We start from the raw sequence: 19421 nt of genomic DNA on the forward strand, positions 1-19421 counted from the left end.
AAATCTCATCAAATTTTAAAAATACATAGAGAAATAAAACAAGTTTTTTTTTAATTAAAAGAACACACATACACACAAAAGGTTCTTCAACCTGAAAAATTTTAAACATGCCATTAAGTAATCATTAAATCACAGGTGAAATACAAACCTAAAGAGAATTCCTTAAAAATAGTGACAATGAAGCATGATACATGAGATCCATGGAATTCAGCTAAAGCAGTTATCAGAAAAATGCTTATAGCATTAAATACTAATGCTTATAGCATTAAATACTAATATAATTAAATACTGATACATGAAAATAAAGAAATAAATGCTCAACAAATTCAAAAAGAAAAGGAATACAGTAAACCAAAGAAGGAATTAATAAAGAAAAGAGAAAGAAATGTGTTAGAAAAGAGAAAGAATAAATATATAAATCCAAAAGCTGATTCTTTGAAAATAAACAAATCACTGACTAACCTAATGAAGAAAAAAGGGAAAAAACACAAGTATTCAAAATCTGGTATGATAAAGTAAAAACAGCTAGTAAACAGAGAAAAATGAAAAACATGAGATTTCTTCATACAACTCTATGCAAACAAGTTTAAAAACCAAGATACATAATTTTCTAGAAGAACAACTTAACTAAGTAACTAAACAGAGTCGAGTCTAATTTCCACTGAAAAAATAAATTACCTAAAGAACTTCTTCATAAAGTAGAACCAGACTCAAGTGGTTTTACATGGGAATTCTACCAAACCTTTCAAGATCAGAAAATCCCAATACCACTTAAAATATTCCAGAGCAAAGAATTAGAAATATTTTGTTATTATAAGGTACTTGGACTATCTGTGAAGTGCTATAGCGTTAGTTGAAAGTAGACTTGAATTAGTTGTAAATGTAATTGCAACTCTAGGGCAACCACTAAAAAAAGGTAAAAAATAACAAGTATAGTTGATATGCTAAGAAAAGAGGGAAAAAGGAATAATACAATCCAAACTATAAAAGGCACAAAAAGATTGGAAGACAAAAACCAGGAACAAAAAACGATGGTATAACAAATAGAAATCAGCAACAATTACAGTAGGTATTAGTACAACTGTATCAATAATTACTTTAAAAATTAATGGGCTAAACACAAATTAAAACAAAGAGATTATCAGAGTGGATCTAACAACAGTGTCAAAATATATGAAGTAAAAACTAGTATCACTGCAAGGAGAAATACATGATCCACTAATACAGCTGGAGACTTTAACATCCCTCTAAGAGAAATATGGAGATCCAGCAGGCAGAAAATTAGCAAGAACACAGCTGAAACCAAAAGCATCATCAATCTACTGAATATAACTCACATCTGTAAACTACCTCATCCAATGATAGTAGAACATACATTCTTCTCAAGCTCACATGGAACATTCACCAAGATAGACCATATTCTGGACCAAAAAACACACTTTTAAAAGAACAGAAATCATATAACGTATGCTCTCAGATCACAATGGAATTATAACTAGAAATCAATAAAAGAAAGATAGCTGGATAATCCCAAAGTATGTGGAGATTAAACAACACACTTATGGTGGGGAGGGTGTAACTCAGTGGTAGAGTGCTTGCTTAGTATGCATGAAGTCCTCAGTTCAATCTCCAGTACCTCCATTAAAAATCATCACCACCACCACCAGCACCACCACCACCACCACCACCATCATCATCATCATCATCATCATCATCACACTTCTAAGTAATACATAGGTCAAAGAAGAAATCTCAAGAGAAATTTCAAAATATTTCAAATGAAATGAAAATAAAATACAATTTATCAAACTTTGTGGGATGTAGTGAAAGCAGAGCTTAGAGAAAACTTTATAGCAATGAATCTATACAGTTGAAAAGAAAACTCTAAAATCAATGATCTAAGTTTCCACTTTAGAAAACTAGAAAAAGAAAAGCAGCTAAAGTCTAAAGTAAGCAAATGAAAAATAACAAAAATTAGAGTAGAAATCAATGGAACTGAAAATAAGAAATCAACAGAGAAAAATCAACAAATACAAAAGCCAGTTCCTTGAAAAGATCAAGCCTCTACTCAGGCTAACTAAGAAAGAAGAGAGAAAATATAAATTATCAATATCAGAAAGAAAAGAGGAGACATCACTACAGAATCCAAGGATGTTTAAAAGACAATAAAGAAATACTATGAACAATGTTATGTCCACAAATATGATAACCTAGATGAAATGGACTAATTACTTGAAAGACACAAAACTCACACATCAGGAATAGACAATCTGAATAGATTTATATCTACTAAGGATATTGAATCAAGAATAATCTTTCAAAACAAAAAGCACCAGGTCCATATGAGTTCACCCATGATTATATCAAACATTTAAGAAAGAAATTACACCAGTTTTCTACAATCTCTTCCAGAAGACAGAAGCCAAGAAAATACTTTCTGACTTATCCTGAGACCAGCATTAATACTTAAGTATCTAATACCAGACCAGATGAAGACACTACAAGAAAAAAAAAGAAACAGATCAATATGTCTCATGAACATAGATGCAAAAATCCTGAACATATTAGCAAAATACTAGCAAATCAAATCCAACAACATATAAAAAGAATTAAACACCAAAAATGAGATTTATACAAGGTACGCAAGGCTGGTTTAATATTCAAAAATCAATTAACATAATCTGTCACATCAACAGACTAAAAAAGAAAAATCACATCATCATATTAATAGAGAAAAAGCATTTGACAAAATCCAACAGCCATTTGTGATAAAAAAAAAAAAAACTCTTAGCAAACTAGAAATAGAGGAAAAGTTCTACTTGATAAAGAACATCTATACAAAACCTATAGTGAACATCGTAACCAAGGAACTGGAAGCTTTCTTACTAACATCAGGAACAAAATAATGATGTCCCTCCCCTCTTACCATTGCTTTTCAACATCATAGTGGAAGTCTTAGCTAATGCAATAAAACAAGAAAATGAAATAGAAGTATACAGATTGAGAAGGAAGAAACAAGCATCTCCATTCACAGATGACATGACTGTTTATGTAGAAATTCTGAAAGAACTGACAAATCTGTATGTTGTTTTGGGTAGTACGGGTATTTTAACAATACTAATTCTTCCAATTCACGAGTATGGTATAGGTCTTTCACCTCCTTGGTTAAATTTATTCCTATGCATTTTATTCTTTGTGATGCAATTGTAAACAGAACTATTTTCTTAATTTCTCTTTCTGGTAGATCATTATTAGTATATAGAAATGCTACAGATTTCTGTATATTAATGTTGTATCCTGCAACATTACTGAATTCATTTTTTAGTTCTAATAGGTTTTTTGGTGGAGTCTTTGGGGTTCTCTATATACAGTATCATGTCATCTGCAAACAATCATGCATACATATTTTAAAGTGGCAGGATAATTCAATAACTTAACTTAGGTTATCTATAGGGAAAAAAGTAGAGCAATCAAGAGATAAAAGGTAGACTTTTCTGAAAGTAACCTGTTATGCAGATTTAACTTTAAAATCATTAAATGCCTTATTAGCACAGTAGGCATAAGCCTCATAACTGAAACCACGGAAATGTTTTACATATCTAAAAAACAAAGTTAAAATTGAAAAATCCTAAAACTAAGATCAAAATGAAATAAATCAATTCAATATATCAATTTTGTGGTTTAACCACATAGACAACTGTTCAAGAGACTCAAAATGCAATAATTTGATGATATATTCCTAACAAACACATTTCACAGATATTTCCCTCACTTAGGATATATCCTAAGAACTACAAAGACATCTTAAACTGTTCTAAGTAATCATATCATTAGTAATACTATTGTTAATTGTTATTCTGGACCTATTAAATATAAGATAATGCAAATGAATGTCAACAGGGATTATTCAGCAAAAGAGAAAACTGATATAACCGTAGAATCAAAGAATTAGGTTAAAGTCCTGCAATTCTATATTTGAATTATTTGAACTCAAGTTTGTTTGCATGTTTTTAAAGAGAAGATACATATATATTTCCTACGTGAAATACAATGAAAAGCCCTAAAAATGACTAATCTAGTGGTTTCCAACAGCAGTGGTCCTGAATACTATCTCCCAATTAAAGAACCAGGGTTGTAGGGGAAAAAGGCTAATTCCAAGTAGAGGGTATAAAAATACACACAATGAGCTGGGAACATCTTATCTTAACAGAAACAAACTATCAAGGACTACTGAGGCTGTGTCAATACAAGGCAAGATATAACTGGACTTCATCAAAATTAAAAATTATTTTTAAATACACCACGAAGAAAATGAAAAGGCAAGTCACATACCAGGAAAACATATTTACAATACATATATCCTACAAATGACTGGTGGTATTCAGAACATGTAAGAACCACAAATCTGTAATAAGATAAATAGTCCAATTTATAAGCAAAAGACATAGACACTCCATGAATGACTGAAAAATTGTGCTGAACACTGGAATTTGACACAACATTGTAAAATGATTATAAATCAATAAAAAATGTTAAGAAAAAAAAAGACATAGACACTTCACAAAAAATATATAAAAGGACGATAAACACATTAAAAAATGCTCAACATCACTAATCATCAAGAAATGCAAATTAAAAATCAGTATACTACCCACTGAAATAATGCCAAATGTTAGCAGGAATGTAGAGCAACTGAAACCCTCATACACTGTGGGCTGAAATGTAAAATGGAATAACTACTGTACAACTATTTGGCAGTTTCTTAAAAGTTACACATACCATATGACTCAGCAATTCCACTTCTAGGTATTTACCCACAGAAAACAAGTATCTACACAAAGACTTGTACACAAATGTTCATAGCAGCTTTATTCATAACAGTCAAAAACCAGAAAACAACTCTAATGTCTATCAACTGGGGGATGGATAAACAAATTTTGATATATCCATATAACAGGACACTAGTTCACAATAAAAGGAACAAATTATTGATACTTACTGCAACATAGCTGCATTTCAAAAGTATTTTGCTAAAAGAACTAAGACACAAGAATATATTTATCTGATTCCATTGTAGTGACAGATCAGAAGTTGTCAGGAGCCTAGTTTGGGAGGGTACTGACTCTAAAAGGACATGAAGATATGTTCTGGGTTGAAGGAAATGTTCTTGTATCTTGATTGTGGTGGTGGTTTTAAAGGTGTGTACATTTGTCAAGACTCAAATGGCACATTTAAAATGAATGTTTTATTGTTTGCAAATTATTTACAATAAAGTAAATTTTTAAAAAATGCTCAGGATCTAACATAAAGACCTCCCATAACCTAAGGGACATTTGAATAACAACAAAAAGAATGGAAGAAAAATAGTGGTACTAGATTAGAGACATCAATAAGAACTCATGGTTAGCTTAACATAGATACAGATGGTTACTAGTAATATTTATAGGTAAGTGTGTGTATGTATATGTGTGTATATATATATATATATATATATATATATACGTGTGTGTACGTGTGTGTGTGTATATATATGTGTGTGTGTATGCATGTGTATATATATATATATAAAGGTTACTATACACACATTTATTTCTTTGCTCTGTCAGCTGAGAGGGCCTAAAACAAACACCACCCCAGTAGGAACAAACACACCCAGCACCCAGATTTTAGATCTCTCTTGCTCCTAGCCATCAGAGAAAAAGCCCATTCTATCCACACGGAGAGAAACAGGTCTCCAGCTGACTGTCAGCATCAACAGTCAAGAGAGTGAAGAAATCTTCAAATGATTCCAGTACTTTAGCCGAGGTCCCAGACATAAAGGAAGATCTAAGCCATGACTACTGTATCCTTTCTGATTTCCTGACAGAATCCATGAACAAAATAAATGGTTGTTTTATGCCAAGGTTTAGAAACTGGAATTTCTTTTAATGCTATCAAAAATACATTTGCAGATCATATCAGGCTAAAAATGTATTAATTTTTTATATGAAATGAACATTTTTATCTACATTTAAAAATCACTATAATCATTCCAGTACTATACACTATCAAATTTCTACCAGGTGGTATATATTATATTTCTATTTATACCCTTACCCTTCTGTCGTAAATCTTTCCCTTTGAAGTAGATAAACAACACTCATCGGTTCTACTTAATCCTACAGAGAATCACTTTTTTAATTTTTAGTTTGGTGACTCTCTGCTCTTCGTGTTTTACATTACTGTGTTTTATTCTTTCCAAAGAATTTTCACAAGTACATCCTCACTTGGTTCTCACCATAACTTGTGACATACTGGTGCAGGTATCTTTATGTTAGAGGTAAAAGGCAAAGCCAAGAGACTTAACTCAGGATAGTCAGTAAATCTGTTAATAAGGCCTGCTAACTTAAAGTCCTCCACTGCATCAGTCAGCTTTGTATAACAGATATAGTCCTATCTCCTCCCTTAGTCAGTATCACTTTTTCCTCATCTAGCCAGAAATATCAAGATAGAGAAAAAGAACAAAGTAGGGGATTGGCTGGGGAGGATGAGGAGGGGGTGCACAGTAGGAGAGACAGGAATTGAACTGTGTAAGTAACTATGAAGCAAAAGTAATCATTATGTGTATAGTCTGGGAGTTAGAGTTCCCAGAGACAGGAAGCTGCATGCTAGAAATTAGTTCTCAATTCAGAACATCAGAGAACCAAGCATTAAGGGTAGGTAAAGATCTGTTTTAGTGTGTAAAATCATAATCAATGATAGACTATAAAATATCTGAAAAAGGCTGGAAGCTGAGTAATCAACTTGAGATTCAGCTAAAGACGGCAATCTGAAAAAGTAATCTGCATAGTAGTCATCTTAAACAGATCCAGAGTGGAGGAGAGGATAAATATCAAGACTAAATAGATTCTCTGAAGATAAGTCATCAGGTTGAGGTAGGGTAGGAAGTAGGAGCAAATGATAAAAATGACCCTTTGAAAAAATACTGGACAAGGAAAAAGGAGTATCATTCTGAAGTCTCAAAAGAAAAACTTCTGAAAATGACTTATTATTGAGACCAGAGAAGGTCATTAAAATGACAGATTAAGAAAAAATATTTTTAAATATATTATACACATCAGTTGAAACATTATTCCAACTGTTTTAATTTCACATATGAGAGAGCAAGCAGATTAACAAAAAAGATAAAATCATGAAAAATACTGGAGATGGATGATGGTAATGACTGCATAACAATGTGAATGTACTTAACATCACTGAACTGTACACTTAAAAATGTTTAAAATGGTAAATTTATATATATGTTTTACAATTTAAAAAAGAAAAAAATTTTGAAGATCAATATATACAAATAAACTTAGACCACTGCCCATCTGCTCTGAGGTAAGATTTTAGGTGAGCAAAGGATGCGCACCTCACATCTCTAAATCCTAAACTAGATATTGTCCCACACTGATGAATTGTTTAATCCTTTCTTGAATGTAGCTGCAAAGCTTCTCCGAAGAGACAGGTATCCCGCATAGCACATGCATGCCCTGATCACCAACAAATGCCTGAATAGTCCTCCTATCTGATTCTATATTCAGAGGTCTAATTTTGCTTTCAAGGCTATTTTCTTTATGCTTGAATTACATAAAATAGCAAGCCTCTGCTATAGAAGAAAAAATTATTACATTTGAAAAGTTCTACAGACTGATTCAAAGTACCTAGTACAATAAAAACACATAAATTGTTTCATAAATGTTTTAAAATACCATTATTGTCTGTGCAAGTAAAACAGTGCCAAAAATTAGTTGTCCATGGTGCCATGAGCCTAGTGTACTACAGGGACCACAAGGCAATTCTCTCTCCTTTCCATCTCAGTTAATGGCATGGGAAGCCTGTATTTAGGCTTAACACCTCCCCTCCACTTCTTTTGGTAATCAAATCCTATTGACTCCACCTCAAAGAAGCCTCTTACTGTTTAAATTCAGTTCCATTATGTTAAGTTTGACTCAGCTCACCTACACCAGCCAGTATGTCCAAAATACTGCCAATGCCACATATGATCAACATAAAAAATTATTAACAAGATATCTGACTTTCTTATTTTCATACTAAGTCTTTGAAATTTAGTATGCATTTTACACTTATAGCACATCTCAATTCAGACTAGCTACACTTTAAGTGCTCAATAGCTACTAGACAGCACAGACCTGAGACTATCAGGAGTTCTGAACACTGGCTGCGTATCAGAATTGTTTTTCATTTATTCAGTAAGTGAACTTACTAGCTCCACGGTCTACAGGTGAACTGGAAGAAGAAGACACATCTTCAGCCCTCATCTCACATACAAATACTATTAATTCTTCCATTCTACGCACACAGCTTCAAAGGTTCTCAAACATACTAGTCCTTTCAAACTCCTTATTGTTACTGCGTTGGTTTTCTTCCTCTTCCTAGACTTTAACCTCTTCCCACCCAGGGCAACTGTCATTTCTCTCTGTGAAGTGTTCTCTGGTTCCCAGGCAGTTACTTATCCCCTCCATTGTGTGCGTGGCTTATCTCTCTGACATACTATCACAGACTAGAACTACAATTTATCTATTTATGAATTTGTCTCTCCACAAAATCAGGGGTTATCAACCTCATAACTCAGACACACTGGAATTGAGGTCAGTGGTAGAGAAGCAGTAGAATTACAGTTAGTTGCAGAAAATCACATATATCCTATTTTAGCTATGCTGTTATCTATGCTATAGTTGCCCCTACCCAAACTAAATCTGTTTTCGCATAGAAATTCATTATGTGAAGATCAAAAGTCACACGTTACAGTAGGTAATGTATCACAAAAATGACCAGCACCTGCTTTTGTGCCAGATCCATCACTCAAAATAATTAACACCTGGTGCCTGAGTTTATTAACAGTTTTCTCTAAGTTTGTATAGTGAATTCCCTAAAACCTGACCATTCTTGAATCTTAGTGTGCATGAAGCTTGGTGCCTTTGAGGGCTTTCTCATCTAGGAAAAGCAAGAATTGGGCTTTAAATTTCTTAACAAAATACCAGTTTTGCTGTCTACAAAATGATATGCTGAACATATAAATCTTTATGATCAACAACCACTTACACTGAGATACCTGTTAAAAACCTAAATTTCCAATGCTTATGTTCATTTCTTATTGAGAGCCTGAAACCAACGTATGTTAGAAAAGGCTAAGAACTATTCTAATCCCAGTACATACTATTAAGCTGTCATCAAGGAATAGCCAGTCATATTATTTGTTTTACATGTATTTTCTTCACAGTAACACAATAATACAGCTATCATATCCATTTTACAGATTAGGAATTTTTATTTAACTCTACTATCAGTTTCCTTAAGTAATGTGTTCAGAATATGAACTCCAGATGTCTGCCCTTTACCTTAACTACAATCCATGTCGTAGTGTGCTGGAGCCAGTTCACAATGACTCATGGAAGACAAGTAAATTTTAAGGAACTGCATAAACTATAATTAAAAATTAAATTATATAAACTAACAATTAAATAAATAATATTAATAACAAAGGTAATACTTATTCAAAATTCACTTCCTAAATATTTTAGTACATTTTATTCTTGTGGCTAATTATATTTATTATATATATGTATGTATGTTTGTGTGTGTATTCCCACACTTCCCAACTCTGTATTCAGTGATACCATTTTGGGAGCTTGAAATTGACCATGATGGGAGTATTTACACCAAAGAAACTGGTAAATCCTGCAAAGTTTTTTTTGTTTGTTTGTTTGTTTTCTGAGTGGTTGTTAAACATCTACCAGCAAACCACAGAGTCCATTCATTATACTGAAGTAATACTCAAAATACGCACACTCAGCTCCTACCTAGAAATTCGAATTCAGCAGATCAAGGGTAGAGTAACAGCATGCATATTTTGAAAAAGACCATCTCTCCTCCAGAAGAATTTTGATACATACCTCCAGCTGAGAACTACCATTTGAGACTTCCAAAATGGTTTTATGTATCATATCAGACATTAGAAAGCTACATACCTAAAATTATATTACTTTAAGTCCCCAAATATGTCTTTACAAACTATGAAACTGGGACACAGCTTTTTTTCAAGGATCAGAATAGTCAAAAGAAGGTTTCTATATATCTTAAATTACAAAAAGGTTGCTGCTTTACATAATTCAATAACTTTCATAAAAAGACTACAATGAGACATCCAGATATCCATATGCAAAAGAATGCAGTTGGACCCTTACCTCACACCATAAAAATTGACTCAAAATAGATAAGTGGTTTAAATGCAAGAGCTAAAGCTCTAAGATTCTTTGAAGAAAATCTGGGCACAAATCTTCATGACTTTGAATTAGATAACAGTTTCTTAAATATGACACCAAAAGCACAAGGAACAATAAAATATAGATAAACTGGATTTCATCAATTAAAAATTATTTGTTTTAAAGGACACCATCAAGAACATGAAAAGACAACCCACAGAATGGGAGAAAAATTTTTGCAAATCATAAGGGGCTTGTATCCAAAATATATAAAGAATCCTTAAAAGTCAACACTAAAAAGACAACTCAATTTGAAAAGGGACAAAGGATCTGAATAGACATTTCTCCAAAGAAAATATACAAATGGCCAATAAGCACATGAGAAGGTGTTCAACACCACTAGCAATCAGGGAAATGCAAGTCAAAACTACAAGGAGATTACCAATAGGATAGCTATATTAAAAAGTTAGATAATAAATGCTGGCAAAGATGCAGAGTATTGGAAACCTTACACACTGCTGGCAAGAATGTAAAATGATGCAGCTGCTTTGAAAAACATTCTAGCAGTTCCCTGAAAGGTTAAACATAGTTACCATATGATTCAACAATCTCACTCCCAGATATAAACCCAAGAAAAATGAAAACATGGTCACACAAAAACTTGTATATGAATGTTCATAGCAGCCTTATTCACAAGAGCCAAAAAGTGGAAACAACCCAAACATTCATCAACTGATGAATGGATAAACAGAATGTGATATATCAATACAATGGAGTATCATTCAACAAAAACAAGGAATGAAATACTGATATATCCTATAATCTTTCATGAACCCTGAAAACATTATGCTAAGTGAAAGAAGCTAGTCACAAAAAACCCTACATATTAATATGATTCCATTTATATGAAATATCCAGAATAGGTAAATCGACATTGACAGTAAGTGGAACAGTGGTTGCCTAGGACTGGTGGTCAATTGTGGGGGTGGGGAGATGACCACTAAAGGGTATGGGTTTTTTTTTCTGGGGTGATGAAATTGTTTTAAAATTGATTATGGTGATGGATGCATGACTGTGAATATAAGAAAAACAAGTGTACACTCTAAATGGGTGAACTTTACCTCAATAATTATGTTGCAAATGTACACACAAGAGCATGATAAATTTCTTTAAAAAAAAAAAAAAATTAGCCCTGGGAAATTTCCATTCCTGACAAACATCTATATTTTCTTTTAATCAATAAACTACATCATAAATTGTGCTTCTCTTTTGGCTTCATTGCCAGGAAGTTCACCAATAAATTTTGTTCTTATCATGTTTTTCTTTTCTTTACCTAAGTTTTCTAGTTCAGTTTCTGTCACCACCATGCCTTGCCTTCATTGTGTTAATTTAAGAGTGTTCTACTGTCAGCCACTTCAATCTTTCTTGGAAGCAGGCAGGAGATGATGGCTGGCTGAATTCTGAAAACTTAAGAATACATTTAGATACTCATAATGTCCACCAAGGTACAGAAGCCCTATGAAGTTCAGCTTGAGATCTGTCAACCAATTCCCTTCACCTTAACTACCACCAAGAACTAAAACAATCAGAATTAAGAATTCTTCCAGAGGACTTTTTCCCTCTAAATTACATTATCCACATAGAACATTATAATCCAACAGTACACATTTACCATGTATTTAGCACACAAGATAGTATTTAAAATAGAATTTAAATAATAAATCACTACTGAAATTTAACTTTGTTTCGGGAAATTCATTCCTACCCTAACAGGTGAGGATGAGTCCTCTGTATTTCGTTTCTGGGACTCAGTGTCCACATCTTGGCGCTTGTTCTTCATTCTTTCTCTAAGATCCCCTGTAGGTCTTTCTGGTGACCTTTGAACCAAAAAACAAAAACAATACGAAAAACAAAACAAAACAACAAAAATCTATATTTATATGACATTTTATAAGAGTTTATTTACAGAAATAACCTCATAAATCTCTATTTTTCTACTTTCCATGACTCCTAAAGTTCAGAAAAAATAAATTTCAGCTTAAATATTAATACATAAAAGATAAGAGCATAACTTACAAGTTTTCTCCCAATGCCAATCAAAATGCATATATTAAAATTCCATGGAGTGGCAGATATTGGTGATATTAATAAGAAACTATGTATGACCTGAGAGAAAGGAATTTGTAATTAACAGCTTAATGTATTTTTCTATTAATCAAAAAGTAGGAAGATAAAGTTTTTAATAATACTGCAAAATTAATGTAGAAGGAACAGAATTATAATCTTCACATGTGTGTGGATATAACATCAACAACTGAAGAAATATTCTATGCACCTCAAGAATCAAAGCAAATATAGGAGTTTGTGTTACTCTCGTAACTCTTCTTAAATTTGAAATTTTTTCAGAACAAAAAGTAGTTAAAGAATTTAAAGCAAGATTTTCGACAGTTATTTTATACTCTGCTGTAGACAGTTTTCAATTAAGGAAAAAAATACATATTTATATTCAACACTGGTAAAGCTTCATAATTTATACTACCAATTTGATAAATGCCTGTTCAATTTTCATACCATCACTAATTGAGAAAAACAAAGCAGAGATAGAAAACACACTGCCTTTAAAGACTATTCCTAGAGCACCTTTAAAAGAGGGCAAGAGATGTTAAGGAATATGCCCCTCTTTGGCCACCAAAAATGCTGTGTGTAATATTTTTTAGAAGATATAAATAAATTACATAAGTATTCACATCTATTTCAGTAGTTGATCAGTCAAAGCAATTCCTTTAATTTATAAATCAATACAAATCACATGGTTAGTGAAAAAAATAATTTCAGTCAATTCACTTTAAAGGATATCATTAACATTTGCATGCATAATTTATAGATCTATATTAAGTGTTTTAACAGTTAAAGCTGAACTTGTAAATGGAACTTCTTATTAAGAATCAGCACTTAAATGCTTTAAATTACAATGTGATGCACATGTAAATTTTATGTGCCCTAATTTCCTTATATAATAAGACAGTTTATTATAAACTTCTTCCCATCCCAAACAGCACCTAATAGAGTGCTCAATGACTTAAATGACTTGCGACTAAAGCATTTCTGAAATACATTGCTTCTCTTTTGGTCTTTGAATCACACTATGAACTATATTTTTATTCCTCACAAAAAAAGGAGAAAATACACAAATATAAAGGAACTTATCAGGGGGAAAAAATACACAAAATAGCAAAATTATAACAAAAAATCCTTTATTCTAAATCTAGTAATGACACCATTTTTTCTATTTTAGACAAATTTCTCTGCCCACTTTCCTCACAACCATCACTTGTATAAAAATTTTGAGTCAGTTAATAATAAATTTCAAAGATGAAGTAAAGCATGTATTAAAAATTCAGTAATAATATAAGCAAAACATTAAAATTACTGAAACAGTTTCCCCAGGTATGTGTTTATACAGGTGTTAAACTTACAAAGACTAATTTTCCCACACTGACAGAAGGGACAGATGACACTCTAAATACAAATAAAACAGAGTATTCAGCATCACAAGTAAACTAAAATGTACAACAGTTAAGTGAACAGAAAGTCAGCTGATGCTAAGGGTGTGAATTTTAAATTCTATGAAACTTCAAACTTTATACACATTGACAAAAATTCACCCACTTAAAAAAAAATATCTCCAAATGCTAATGTTCAGGTTTTATACTGTTGTTGGAGCCAAAGCAATAAGCATACCTAATTCTAGGACTAGGTAAATTATCTGTTTACCAATCAAGTTTAAACTGTTTTTGTGATAATCTGTACATATGTTACATCTTTAAACACCATAACAAAATCATCATGAGGGGACCAAAAGAAAAATAAGATTTTTATTAGGAAAGTCTAATTTGCCTTTTTTAAAGGCAAAATGATGTTCTAAATAGGTAGTACATTTATCCGCATATAAATACATATTTTCATTACATCAAGATATTGTGGTAAGAGATTTGGCAAATGCATTTTAACCTACAGAGCTTGTATCAGATTATCTTTTGTCAGTAAGATTTGAATTTAGAACATCTTAAAAAGCTAAAATTATATCCTATTTAAATTTTAATATTTTAAGAGTTGAAAATAGTCTCTCCTCACGAAAAACAAACCCCTGAAATTCTGCTCTCTTAAACAGCACTTAAATATATGATGGGGGGGAGGGACACAAAAGTAACTCATACATATATTACAAAGAAATTTTTGAGCAAATAAGTTAATTTTAAAGCAAATATTTTATTAGTCTTGAAAGTAACAACTAAAAAGATCTTATTGATCTTTGACTACCACAAAACAGAATATCTGACCAAATACATTGTTGTATTTCAGATTTTTAAACTAGATAAATTACAAAAGCCATCTTCTAATAGTATATGAACGATTCAAAGTTCTCAATTTACCTTCTATAATTGCTGCTATAACCTTTACCACGGGGTGAAGGGCCATGTACGAATCTACATGTGTTTCCATAGAGGCAGTTGCCAGTCTTCAGCCAGTTACGGCACTGTGTCTAAGAGACAGATATTACTATGTAAATTTCATATGTATTCATATTTACTTCTGGAAAAAAGATGCTAGTGGGACAAAATTTAAATAAATGCTATCAAAATTCCAGCTAACTTGAGATATACTACTCCCCAAATAATAAGAACATCAGGAAAAAAAAAAAAAAAAAAAAGAAAAACCCATAAATCCAATTGCTCATCTTACTCCTTTTCATGAAACACATTTTTAAAAATTTACTTTACCAATATTCCTACAACAACCTATGCACTCTTGTGATAGAAATAAGAATTTGATGACAGGAAGCAAGAGAACCCCTGTGACTGTACTAGTGACAACTCACCTCTGCTGTACTGCCAGTGCTGGGTCCAAGCCTCTCAAATACACTGGGTCTTCGGGATGTGCTATCAGATATGGTCTTGGTATTTTCCACTGTGACCTTCCTTCTAATTTTTGACATTTTGTACTACTTTAACCAAAAAAGAGAGAGGCAAAACTGTGAAATTCTTTAGTTTGAAGTAACTGAGCCCATAACTTACAAGTGATAAAGTAATAGATAACTGCAAAATGACAGGGGATTTTCCTCAGAAGAAAAAAAGCCATGAGAGGTCACAAGTAAATACAGGCTACTTCTAAGACACACCTTATTAGTGAATTAGTGAACCACTGTAAAATCTTTTGGCTAGAATTTCACCTCTTCTGCAGAGTGAAGGAACATGATTCTACTCACACAGTTAAGTTTTCATTGTACATTCAGGTTTAGAAAACACACTATAAAATGTTCAGTTTCTAAGTTCCTTATAAAAGTTGTTTCCATTTTTTTAAACTATCTTTTATGAAAGATAGTAGAAACTATGTTATGAAACATAGTAGAAACTATGTTTTATATAGTTTAAATGATGACAATAACTATGTTCCAAAAATCAACCTAGGAGAAAAATTCCATTTAAATATTTTATTTATCTTACAGAGCCCAAAGGAAAACAGTCTAATCAGAGATATTTATTTTCCAATAATACAAAAACCAAAACCAAAACAAAACTCAATGTTGATAAAACGACTTGCTTTCAAAATAGGACAAGTTATAGAACTAGAAAAAGTGAAGACGTTTTGATAATCTACACTGCATTGACACAGAAGTCAAAGGTGCTAAAAGAAATAGAACAGACTATTTTACAATTATTAGTAATAAGAAAAGACAAATTATAAATATATTTTACAAAAGTAAATAAAACATTAAAAATTAAAATATACAATCAGGTGATTCAACTGGAAATGAAAATATCAGACAACAGCACTATGATATATGTTAGAAAACAACAGTAAATTCTAGACCTAGAATAATCTAGAATATACTACCATGGGAAGTGAGTAGGAACTGCCTAAGAGAAAGAAAAAGGAACTGAACTATATCACACGTTATACACTAAATACTAGTTGAAATTCTGTTAGTAGTCAAAAGTTACTATAATGAATGATATCAGCTAAGGAAGTAAAAGCTCCATTTGATAAAGAACTGATCTCTACAAAGTTCACAAATGCTCTTTAACATAGTTTCAAAGTAAAGTCATATCACTTGAAAGGAAATTAAATCATGGTAGTACAGAATCAAAACTTCTAAAAAAAAAAAAAGCATAAACAATGTTTGGTTCAGTTAGATACCTTTTCAGATCACATTTTTAAAAGGTCCAAAAAATAAGGACAACATCTGACAAATGAACAAAGATAATGAAGCAAAAGTAAAATATGATATGATACAACATGGTAGTTTTAAATTGGAAAAATGTATATCCTTATTTTTTAATGTACAATGTAATCATTCATTACAATTACAATTTTTAGTGATTCCAAAAAGTTAGAAAGTAACTTCAAAGTAATCACAAATTTTTAATTATGTAGCGAGTCACATAAGTGAATAAGAATTTGCACAACATTAAATCACTTATGTATCAACTGTTCTTCAAGTAAGGAATGATAGGGTTTGCTTTATATATTAGAGTTAGTATTATAAGGTAATCTTTGATATAAGTTTTCGTAGGCTCATTCCTAGCCCAAATGTGAATTTATAAAGGAAAAGTTGGTATGATTTACTGAACATTAAGAACTAAGGAGCTGAGAAAGATCTAGAAAATGTAGAGCTTTAACTGAGAAAACAACTTTTTCACAATTTATAACTGAGTAAGATTGAATAAGAAGTAAGTATGTAACAAAACATGTGGAAGAAGTTAGAACAAAAACAAATTTTTAAAGTGTCATTATATGTTACTATAAATATTAATATAGAGATGTACATTGAACTTCTCATTCATCAATTCAATTTTAAAAACATTTATTAATAAACTTAAAAATGAATGGGTTCTAAAAGTTCCTTATTAGCTATTATTAGTTATCTAGAACTTGGAAAACAGGCACACCATTCCACCACATTGCCTCAAGATGAATAACCCCAACCTTATATTTTTCCTTCCAATATCAGTGGAAATAGTTAGATCTACCCCACTCCCAAACCCCCATCCCCAACATGCCCCTACTCCCAACACACCCTCTTCCACAAAAATCAACAGTAGTGTCTTCCACAATTGGGGCAACAAGCTGTTTATTATTATACTTGAAACACTGGTCATCTATTACCTCCTTTCTTGTTTTTCTGAGGGCTCCAGGTATTATTCACTCTGTCTCTATTCCCATCTATAACCTGTTGCTTGGATCAGCATTCCTCTCTTTGACCTACTGCTGGAAAGCATGGTCTCACAGCTTCTCTCCAAATCTAGATCCCTAACATAAGCTTTGAAGACTTCAAAGGATTTGAACTACGACAGACAATCAAGTGAGAACTAATGATCCAATCTTACCCCTCTTCTATTCCTGTCACTAAAAAAAGTTACTTCCCACAAAGTTGTTTTACAGGTGAAATAAAAAACTACTCAAGATTCACGTACATAGTGATTATCCCAGGAATTTTACTTCTGCTACTGTTGAATCTCCCAACTTAGGGAAGAACAGCAATGAAGTAAAGATGTATTCTTCTCTTTTCTCAGAGTCCAAGAGTGTCAGACCTTGGCCTAAAATGACACTGAATTTGAGTACCAGGTCTAGGTTACAGGGAGGTCCTAGACAGAAAAAAGAGAAGAAAAAAAAAAAATCTGAGGCAAAAAGGGAAAAAGCAGGAACTGAAGCTTTCTAATTGATAGAGGAATTCTTCTGATCATCTATCTAGGAACTTCTAATAGCAGTCAACAATAGCAAATTATCTAAATATTATTATGAAACATTTATATTTTTGCACAAAATAAAAACTTTTATGCTTGCAAAGAACATAAAATAGAGTATTTTAATTCCTATTTGTCTAAATATTATATACACATAATCTACAATGTACCAGAAAAGCATTTGCTCATATATATTCATTAATTAATTAAAAACTATGTTACTATCTAATGTGACAGAATATTCAATCTACAAATATGGGCCCAAGAAGAAGGACAAACTGCAACAGAATAAAATGTAGATTTGACTTGGGGGCAGGAGGAGCACTTTTTCAACTAATGTCTGAACAGGCTTCAATAAGAAGCAAATGTTTCAAAGTATGTGAGAAAAATTAGAAACAGTAAGACAAAAATGTGTAAGTCTTCCCTAGCTCAGAGACTTGAAGGTTTCCCCTCTAGTTTTCAATTTATTCTTCAGTTTTAAGTTGCCATTGACTTCTACTCACATTATCAGGTCTTTCCCAAACACCAGCATTATCAAAGCCAGAGTGACACTGGTGAGTCTATTGTATTACTTTCCTATTTCTCCTCTCCATTTGCAGAGTAAATAAATAATGGAAGTTTTTATATTTTCAATTGAAAAAGAAATGAAAAACAGGGGATATAAAGTTTGAATACACTAAGATACAACAAAAAGTCTTAATAAATGGGAAATGTCCCCATTTCACCAGAAATTTACAAATATCACAATGTACTCATAGCTTCATACTATAAATACGGCTAAGAAAGGAGAAACATACAAAGATCTCTTTCTCACTCTTCTTTTTAATAATTTAATAACTATTTCTGAAGCCTAATTACTAAAATCTTGCCAATAAAACATTAGTTCTAGTATTCTCACTTCAATTCATAATTAAATCTTTTGAGGTCTCATCTTCCAGTAGCATAAATGAAAGCATAAACTACTTCAATCAGGATAAACAGCACCATTAGATTAGGAAACTGTCAAAGAACTAAGCATTTAAAACTACATAATTACTGGTACTAACTGGTAGAAAAATAAACCCCTATCCACTGACATTCTAAAATTAAAAGAGTTATATTAAAAATAAGACCCCATCATATTTATATTTCTTATTTTTGAAAGAAAAAAGTTTATTTGATATAGTCTGAGAACTTTTTAACAGAACTTCTTTAAAAAAAAAAACTTTCTTGAACAATCTTGCAGATTGCTCATCTGTAGACTAAAACAATTTCAAAAAAAATTGTCAGAGCTAAGATGACTACAGAGGGATGAGGAACGCAATACTGTAGCACTGTGCAAAAAATACATTTTGTTAAAAAGCCTAGGCAGGGAGAACATCGCATGCCAGCAACTACTATAAAGTGAAGTAAGCAGAACTGTAACAAACAAAAGCACCAAAAAGAATAA

At 31.9% G+C, this 19421-nt stretch overlaps 1 protein-coding gene across 8 annotated transcripts in view; it reads right to left on the bottom strand.

The window, feature by feature from the left end:
• The window catches only part of ZC3H13 (zinc finger CCCH-type containing 13), a 94030-nt gene that overhangs the window by 72758 nt on the left and 1851 nt on the right, over positions 1-19421 (bottom strand). For 4 of the 8 annotated variants that reach the window (XM_064493149.1, XM_064493151.1, XM_064493150.1 and 1 more), the window contains exons 2-5: positions 17723-17893; positions 15127-15252; positions 14681-14790; positions 12013-12124 (exon numbers count right to left, since the gene is read on the bottom strand). In XM_064493149.1, the coding sequence (XP_064349219.1) occupies positions 12013-12124; positions 14681-14790; positions 15127-15243 (339 nt within the window). In that variant the 5' untranslated portion in view covers positions 15244-15252; positions 17723-17893. Of the gene's footprint in view, positions 1-11580; positions 11715-12012; positions 12125-14680; positions 14791-15126; positions 15253-17722; positions 17894-19421 lie in introns of those variants that run through there. The other 4 variants (XM_031466002.2, XM_031466003.2, XM_031466000.2 and 1 more) reach the window with 4 other exon arrangements.

This window comes from Camelus dromedarius, chromosome 13 (assembly GCF_036321535.1).
Source record: "Camelus dromedarius isolate mCamDro1 chromosome 13, mCamDro1.pat, whole genome shotgun sequence".
NCBI lineage: Eukaryota > Metazoa > Chordata > Mammalia > Artiodactyla > Camelidae > Camelus > Camelus dromedarius.